At 41.5% G+C, this 9659-nt stretch overlaps 1 protein-coding gene across 1 annotated transcript in view; it reads right to left on the bottom strand.

Moving 5' to 3' along the window:
* Positions 1-2749: 2749 nt before the first annotated feature.
* Positions 2750-9659, bottom strand: part of LOC134537417 (luciferin 4-monooxygenase-like) — a 54523-nt gene continuing 47613 nt past the window's right edge. The window contains exons 7-9 of the mRNA XM_063377819.1: positions 8991-9218; positions 6096-6261; positions 2750-3622 (exon numbers count right to left, since the gene is read on the bottom strand). Coding sequence (XP_063233889.1) covers positions 3501-3622; positions 6096-6261; positions 8991-9218 — 516 coding nt within the window. The 3' untranslated portion in view covers positions 2750-3500. The remainder of the gene's footprint in view (positions 3623-6095; positions 6262-8990; positions 9219-9659) is intronic.

Here is a 9659-nt window from a genome sequence, read left to right as displayed (position 1 = left end):
GGCGGGTTTGGACAATTTTCGGCAAATTTTGAATGTCAGGATCACAGGTCATGGTCAAATATCAGCCCAGATGGTCACCATGACGTCACAGTCCAAGATGGTGGACGGCAATTCAAATTCACGCACCAACATAGTCTCAGCTCCGGTTATTATATACTGATGACACCTGTTGGGGCTCCCTACGGTCACGTAGGCCATTACTGCCCATTGCCGTGGTGTCGAATTATGCAGTGCAGTGCGCCGACTGGCCCGCGCCGCAACGATATATCGATAGAAGCGAGAGGGCGCTATCGATGCAGGACGGGGGAAAGCTTCGCCGATTTATGGATATAAATTCGGTAACAATTTACAGTAATATTTTTAAAAACCATGTAAGGCTTGTTTTGTCTGCTCAAAATTGTCCACTGTGCAATCACGCCGAACTAGTTGGCCTGTCCGGTCTTTCGGTTTTGGCGCGCGGGATTCGCGCGGGAATGGTCCGGACAGCTGCGAGCAGCCCGCGGCCTCATCAGTAGAACTCAACCCTCCGGGAGAGACGCACGCACCGGGACACGTGGAGCCTTCGCCAGCAACTCAACGCGCGCCAGACGAGCTTCCCTCATGCACCGGACAGGTCAGCTACTGGGGCAGCACCATGTACGAGGGTGGTTTGTAAAATAAACCCCGCTAGTGTACCCCACCGTTTATTTCCGTACTTTCCTGTAGTGACTGATTACTGTGTGTGTGGCGCCTGAGACGGCCAGTAAGGGCACAAGAAGTCGACTCTGCCGACGTACCGCTGCCTCCAGTCACGTGGCCAACATCCCCCCTGAGTTAGTCTCGTGTATCAGTGCACGAAATCACTGATTGGCGCCGGGCACAACCGCAATCATTCAATACCAATCCGCGAGGCAGTGGGTTAGATGTCAAAACTACCATAATGATTATAGAAATTATAAATATTAACTAGATACTACGTAATATTTGGAAACATTGAACATTAAAAATCCACTGTAATTTTGTTTTGGTTATATCAAATATTATTCATTTGGTGGATGAATAACTTTACATGTCATGGATTGGTTGTGAAGAAAAACAACTATAGGTAAAGATAAACAAACATTAAAATTATATTATAGCTTAATAAAGCTTCTTAGGATTGAATGATTTGTAAATTAATTCTAGAATGTCAAAGGAATCTAAATTATGATTTTTAAAAAAATTAATAATTACCAAAGATATAGTAATTTTACATTATCGTATTGATGAAGTTGGCGAAACAATTATGTGCTTCAATGGATTAATTGCATTTTAAAGATATAATTTTGACTTGTTTGTTATAATGAAAAATCTTATGTTTAAAAAATCAGTCATAGAAAAGGAAAAAGTATTTGATTTTTTAGATGAAATCTCTATCCAATATAGTATTAATTTTGCTAGCAATTTTGTTTATATTACAATATCGGTCAATAAATAAATTACTAAATCATAACTTTGGGAAAATTAAATTTGAATATTTATATATAGGTATTCTTACAAACAATTTCGTGAATATGAATTATAAGATCATTAAAGAAAGCATCAATGGTCTTTTAAGTTTACTAAACAAAGTTTGAAACAAATTTATTGAATTTTTATATATTAATTTTTAACTCATCAACTCACTTGTTTTTGACAAAATTTTACATTCATTAACTATACTCGACATTCTTGATTTATTTTAATCAAAATTATTTATTCCTATTTCATCAATACACTATAACTAAAAAACAAGTCATCAAAATTCTTGACAAATTTAGTTGTTTTTAACTTAAAATTCCTTTAAGTTTATTTGTTTTGTTGAAATTTATAGCTATTTTCAAGCAAATTTTTGTATTCACCCTTTGTTATTACTTTTATTTTTTTTGAAAAGCTAGAAATTTGATGTTAAAACATTTTCATTTGATTAAAAATTATTTTTGAATTTTGTTAGCAAATTGGGATTTAAATACTTGAAACATAATTAAATAAAATGTTTAACTTGAAATTTGATGAAGAATGCAAAAATATAGATCTTAAAACGGGGAAATTAGCTTTAATAAAAGTTATAATTTTGACGCTTGAAATTTTTGTTAAAAGCTTGAAATTTAGGGTAATAATCTATTTGTCCTTGACAGGCTTCTTATAATACTGCTGGTTGCTAGTGAGTTTGACTAATATTAAACGTCTGCGCCCAAATCGTCGCCTGGTTTGAGCATCACTGCGCTGCGTTCGCACGTCTTCTCAGCCAGTGGAGTTCTCTATTGAAGCCCGCCAAATTCAAATTTGCGCGCTATTGTTCGAACCTGTAACTTTACAGTGTTTCGTTTCCAGACATCTGTTACTTAACAAATGTTGCTTTTTTTTATTGGCATGTACTGCCAACCATTAAATTAGTGTCCTGTAGTTTGCGAACCAACTGTATAGACACTTGTCAACAGAATTGTCGAATAGTTTCACATAATTGTTTTAAGAAATGAACTCAAAAATGGATTGACATGTGTTCAAAGATTTGGTATTTACTTCTAAATAAAGCTTGACTTATAAATGAGTGAAATTTTTACAAATTTAATGCTCTTCTGGCTAAATAATCAGATCAATTAAAGAAAGAGTAGTCATTAAATACAAGTATCATTAAATTCATTTTGTGAGTCTACGCCATCCTTGGAAACTGTTTTGAAAAACGAAATACTAGATCATAAAAGTATTAAATACAATGAGATATTATATAGTGAAATAAAATAAATTGTTCTTTTTGAACGTTTTTATTGGGATTTAAATATTATTAAGATTTACTACAAAGTCAAAAACCCCTAATTAAGAAAACCTTCAATCACACTTCCAATCACTATAGAAATGGTTAAAAATTTACATAAATGGTTTCTACTGGTGATCAATTATTACAAAAAGACATTAAAAATATATGTGCTGTGTGCCCATGTAGAGCTACAAGAGTCACTCTTGGGTTGGATAGGAAATTCCAAATGTCATGTCTAAGTTCAAGAATAACACATTTGGCAAAGGATGATAACATTTTGAAAGCAGGAACGGAAAGCAAGAGGAAGCAGATAACTTACAAAGTACAAAAAAATTATTTCATATTTTCCCTTCAAAATGCGTTTTCATTATCAGAGAGGGTGTTAGTAAAAAGACTATTTTACATGTAAAGAAAAAAATTGGTATGATATGAACTTCTTGAACATACATAAATATTTGCATATATTATAATTTGCATTAAGGTACTCAATGTGTGTGTCAATAGCTGTGTATTCTGAAGATAAACATAAACAGGATAGTTAATTTATAATTAAAAAAGAAGAAAACATTAGTTTGCAAATTTTCTGACTACATAGGCATAAGAGCCACTCATACATAATGTGTGCTAACGACATACTCCTCAAAGGTATTTGTTATGCTGTGGTTATTTATATATTAAAATACTGAATGTTTATTTTCAAACTAATTAAGACGGTAGCTTTTCTCTTTAAATTATAAAGAATTATTTATAGTTTAGACAGATGCGTGTTCTTCAGATCTTTTCTCAAAATCTTTCCACTAGCAGTTTTGGGAATAGCGTCTATGAAGTGTAAACCACCGCGCAGCCTCTTGTGCGGAGATACTTGACCTGTAACAAGCCAAAGTTAATTAAATCATCAATTTGCTTTCGTTTCATTATTACGATACAAAACACGTGCATGAAATAAGGCTCGCAATGTCATATTCGGTGGAGTGGCGTGCTTAAAGTGCACCACAATGGGACAGCTTGACTTAGGAGGCAGATTCTGCATGAATGTGATGAGAGGATAACAGCTTTATTTTGACCATGACAATTTATAAGTTCAAGTTAAATCAGTAACATTTTTGTGGTTTAATTGTAAAGTTCAAAACCAACATTACCTTTTTTTTCTAATGTTATATTTTAAAACAATTTACGAAACATTTCATGAATTTCTTATACAATACAGTCACGTGATCATTTTGTTTACACAATCTGCCAACTGGGACACGAAGGAAAGCAACAGAGGTCACCAGGATGTATTCAGTTCCCTCAAACAATGTACACCACATCCAGTATCGAACCGGCCAAGGGACACTTTCACATAATCATCCCGTGTATGTAGGCCTACTTTTTATGCCTGTCACAAGTTCAGGACGGCTCTCATTAGCTTACAGGCGCAATGGGGGAGTGGCCACAAGTTCTCCCACCGAAGCATTAGCCAAACAAACCATTTCATAAAATAAATAATCCCCAGTTACATAGCAAAATAAATCATTGCATTCACGTCAAACAGACAAAAAAAAAGGTTTTAGTTTATTAAAAACACTGGAATAGAATTGTTCCTGTTGTAGACAGCAATGCTGAAACTGCTTCCATAGGAATTGTAACTCAAATTCTCATTTTAATAACTTCCTCCTTTACCAACACACATATCGATTACCCGAAAAGTATGGGTTCGAGCACACTGCTCAGCGCAGAAACTAATTTCAAGCCGTTTTCATGGAGATTTTCTCCTTCAGTACTCTTATCACAATAATAACTTTATGATGCCTATATTGACCAGAGGTAGCGGGCGGAATTCCGTCGTCTGGGTCTCTGCAAGGTCACCGGACTGCGAAGCCCTGTGGCAATGGTGACAATGCGTTGTTTGTGGTACAACCTGCTGGAATGCTGTCTCAATTAGTGACCTGCCTTACCTGGTGGGAGCCACAGATACTCCCATGAGTCAATGTGCAGAGCTGTGGTCAAACCCGCGCTGTTTAAAACCCCCTTCATACGGCTGGACTAGACCACCAGACCATCGGGAGATCTGGTGGTCTTTGAGTGGATTCAACCATGTGTAGGCTTGTCGTCAGACAAATTCTGTAAGGGCATACTGCCCTACGGTCAAATGGGGGATCCACCCGAATACTGGGCCACCCCATCCTTCTCTGGTCTGGTCTGGGAGTGGGTGGTATTGTTGCCCCAAACGTCCACACCAGACTCCAGTTTTTATTTCGTGTTTGTTGACGTGTTGTCGTTGACCTCTGATCCGCAAAAATTATACATACTTACAGTTTTTGGTGTGCTCCGGGAAGTGTTAATACTTTTGGGACACTGTTCTTATTCTCTTCTTTCTGGTCTGATAAAGTGTACGGGCCTACAAACCAGCCAAAATAACGGAGTGGTGTCTGTTAACTTACGGAACTTTAAACATGTATATATTTTCGCAGTATTTTGACAGTCCTCTGGAGGCTTGATGGAGGACAGCTTACGAACTAACCAGGAAAATGTTTGGTGCCTGAAAGGGTACTCAAAACCATAACACCATGATTATAGTTGGATACGCTAAGCCTTGAACGCCGAAGCCGACAGCGGCGTCTGAAAAACAATCGAAGGAAAATTTGGTATTATCCTAGTGTTTGGAATCTAAATCGAATTTTTCGGTGACGTAAAAATTCTGAGACGTTCTCTATACCTCCATAAATCATGAAAACCTAAGCGGAGACTAAGAAAATTAAAAATGGAAACCAATATTTTTTAATAAATAAAAAAATAATGGGCTAAATAATTTTCCCTTATTAATAACTTAGTATTAGTTATAACGTTATTGTTTGATTACTTAAATGTATTAAATAAAATCATGTTTTTAAGTTTTATAGAAAAAATTAAAAAAATATAGAAATAATATTATTTTAATGTCATATATAAATATTAATTACAGTATGTAGTAGAGCCCCACATATCCATCCTCATTAAAATATTATAAACTGATTCGGTTACAGTATAACCATATTTAATATTACATTAAAAAAAACACATATAAGATACAAGCCTTACCAGGAATTCGTACCTGGTACCTGTTCAACTAATTGCACCGAGGAATGTAGCCAAAACACTTGTGGTGAATTATATGTGTGACATTTGTCATGCCAAACCTAATTTCTTGCGTTGCAGGAGCTGTCGTATGGTACCAACCAGTCATCACACAACTAGCTCTACAGCATAAAAATTTCGTGCGGGTTGTGGTACCGAAATACACACCTACAGTCACCATTTTCCCTCAGGGTGTACATATATACTACTGAAGCATACTTTGAGACCAGAGGCGGCTACCTACCTGCGACGAACTGTATGAGGTCCTCCTCGGTGACGCTGGCCCCCGCCTGCTTCACCACGAAGGCCCTCGGGAGCTCCCCTGCCTCCTCGTGCGGCACGCCGACCACCGCGGCGTCCTGCACGGCAGGGTGCGACAGCAGCACGGCCTCCAGCTCGGCGGGCGGCACCTGCGGGACGGGAGGGCATCAGAGCAGACGCGCCACGGGGACTTACTGTCACTGCGTCACACCAGAGCAGCCGCGCCACGGGGACTTACTGTCATTGCGTCACACCAGAGCAGCCGCGCCACGGGGACTTACTGTCATTGCGTTACACCAGAGCAGCCGCGCCACGGGGACTTACTGTCACTGCGTCACACCAGAGCAGCCGCGCCACGGGGACTTACTGTCATTGCGTCACACCAAAGCAGCCGCGCCACGGGGACTTACTGTCATTGCGTCACACCAGAGCAGCCGCGCCACGGGGACTTACTGTCACTGCGTTACACCAGAGCAGCCGCGCCACGGGGACTTACTGTCATTGCGTTACACCAGAGCAGCCGCGCCACGGGGACTTACTGTCACTGCGTTACACCAGAGCAGCCGCGCCACGGGGACTTACTGTCACTGCGTTACACCAGAGCAGCCGCGCCACGGGGACTTACTGTCATTGCGTTACACCAGAGCAGCCGCGCCACGGGGACTTACTGTCACTGCGTCACACCAGAGAAGCCGCGCCACTGGGACTTACTGTCATTGCGTTACACCAGAGCAGCCGCGCCACGGGGACTTACTGTCACTGCGTTACACCAGAGCAGCCGCGCCACGGGGACTTACTGTCACTGCGTTACACCAGAGCAGCCGCGCCACGGGGACTTACTGTCATTGCGTTACACCAGAGCAGCCGCGCCACGGGGAATTACTGTCACTGCGTTACACCAGAGCAGCCGCGCCACGGAGACTTACTGTCATTGCGTTACACCAGAGCAGCCGCGCCACGGGGAATTACTGTCACTGCGTTACACCAGAGCAGCCGCGCCACGGGGACTTACTGTCATTGCTTTACACCAGAGCAGCCGCGCCACGGGGACTTACTGTCATTGCGTTACACCAGAGCAGCCGCGCCACGGGGAATTACTGTCATTGCGTCACACCAGAGCAGCCGCGCCACGGGGAATTACTGTCATTGCGTCACACCAGAGCAGCCGCGCCACGGAGACTTACTGTCATTGCGTCACACCAGAGCAGCCGCGCCATGGGGACTTACTGTCACTGAGTTACACCAGAGCAGCCGCGCCACGGGGACTTACTGTCATTACGTTACACCAGAGCAGCCGCGCCACGGGGACTTACTGTCACTGCGTCACACCAGAGCAGCCGCGCCACGGGGACTTACTGTCATTGCGTCACACCAGAGCAGCCGCGCCACGGGGACTTACTGTCATTGCGTCACACCAGAGCAGCCGCGCCATGGGGACTTACTGTCATTGCGTTACACCAGAGCAGCCGCGCCACGGGGAATTACTGTCACTGCGTTACACCAGAGCAGCAGCGCCACGGAGACTTACTGTCACTGCGTTACACCAGAGCTGCCGCGCCACGGGGACTTACTGTCACTGCGTTACACCAGAGCAGCCGCGCCACGGGGACTTACTGTCATTGCGTTACACCAGAGCAGCCGCGCCACGGGGAATTACTGTCACTGCGTTACACCAGAGCAACCGCGCCACGGAGACTTACTGTCATTGCGTTACACCAGAGCAGCCGCGCCACGGGGACTTACTGTCATTGCGTTACACCAGAGCAGCCGCGCCACGGGGACTTACTGTCACTGCGTCACACCAGAGCAGCCGCGCCACGGGGACTTACTGTCATTGCGTTACACCAGAGCAGCCGCGCCACGGAGACTTACTGTCACTGCGTTACACCAGAGCAGCCGCGCCACGGGGACTTACTGTCACTGTGTTACACCAGAGGAGCCGTGCCACGAAAATAAAAGCTGACTTTATTCAAGATGGCGGAAAACCAAACTGTGGAAAGTTCTAGAAAACAAAATGGCGGTTTTACACCTTAATTCAAAATTGCGGTTAACAAACTAAAGGACATTTAAATGGTAGAATCCCAAATTGTCATTTGGGTCAAGGTAAAAGTCAAAGGTCAAGTTCGAGGTCAAAGTCAAGATAAAAGATTTACATGTCATCTAAGATGATCGCTGTGATGTCACAATCCAAGATGGCGGATACCTGGCATCAGGCACCTTTTACTCTGGCTCCAGTACTCGGATATACTATTTTATACTAATCATTAATTATATAAATATACGTATATCATATCAAAACATAATTGAATTTGTACATCATGTGAAAATACATTAATGTACAAGTCATTCCTTTAATTATAAAAATGGAAGCATTTTACAGTACTTTCTTGGTCATTAAAAAATAATTTCTCTGAAAAAGTAGAACCATCCATTGAGGGTTCTATAATGCTCATTTATTGAAGTGAATTAATAATTTACTATAATTTTCGTATGATATACATTAATATTAATAATTAAATTAAAAATAAAACCGTAAATAATAAATATTAGGCTATATATGAATATAAAATGTATTGTATAACTTAATTGTCCTTTTTATCTGTTCTTTATTATTTTCAGACAGCCGACTTTTACACTTTTAAATGGCTTTAAAAATTCCAACCACGAAATGTTAAACTGACGCTGTTTATAATTAAAATGAGGCATGCTGGAATTAGAGATCGAGCCAATCGGTTCACTGCGTCCAACCGATGACAACCACCAATCATTGGTTTTTGTTGTTAGAAACAAATAATTGAAATGATTTTAGTGATGTTACGCCAGTTGAGTTTTAAGTTATAAATGAGATAAAACAACAGCTTTGCAACGTCCAACCAACCTGGAAAGATTTATACTTGATGAGCTCCTTCACTCGGTCCACGATGTAGAAGTAATGGTCTTTGTCGTAGTAGCCGACGTCTCCAGAGTGGATGAAGCCATCAACGTCGATTGTGTCTATGGTGGCCCGCAGATCGCCGCAGTAGCCCTTCATGTTCAGAGGACTGCGGAAACAGAGTTCGCCCATCTTGTTGGGCCCCAGAAGTTCGCCGGTCTCCAGGTCGACTACCTGCAAGAAAAGTGTGCGAACAGAAATTTATTGCAAGTGGCTAGCAAACATCTAGAGTTGCGTGGTGAAGATGAAGAGCGGGAATCACGACAGTTAATTAATTAATTAATTTAGGCCTGACGTTTCGTCAGCTTCGGAATCATTAGATGCGACGAGGGAGATGAGATTGGAGCATCGCCAGAACGAGTAGATTGGGGGTATAGGAATACCCAGAGGAACTCGCTGACTCACTGCAACATTCTCTATATGCAAAAATACCTGGGTGCCGGTAATAAAACCAGATAACCTTGGCGGGGGCGAGTGACATGACCATTTGACTACCGCGGCTCCTGGAAAATACAAACTGAGCAGTAAACAACACTGCAGGGCTCAACTTACTAGAAGTATAGAAAACGAAAATTTAAACATCTGAGAGTAGACAAGCGGAAACTGAATAAAATT

Source organism: Bacillus rossius, chromosome 1 (assembly GCF_032445375.1).
Source record: "Bacillus rossius redtenbacheri isolate Brsri chromosome 1, Brsri_v3, whole genome shotgun sequence".
NCBI classification, from domain to species: domain Eukaryota; kingdom Metazoa; phylum Arthropoda; class Insecta; order Phasmatodea; family Bacillidae; genus Bacillus; species Bacillus rossius.
The sequence above is the reverse complement of the archived record's forward strand: the minus strand, read 5'-3'. Positions and strand labels throughout refer to the sequence as shown.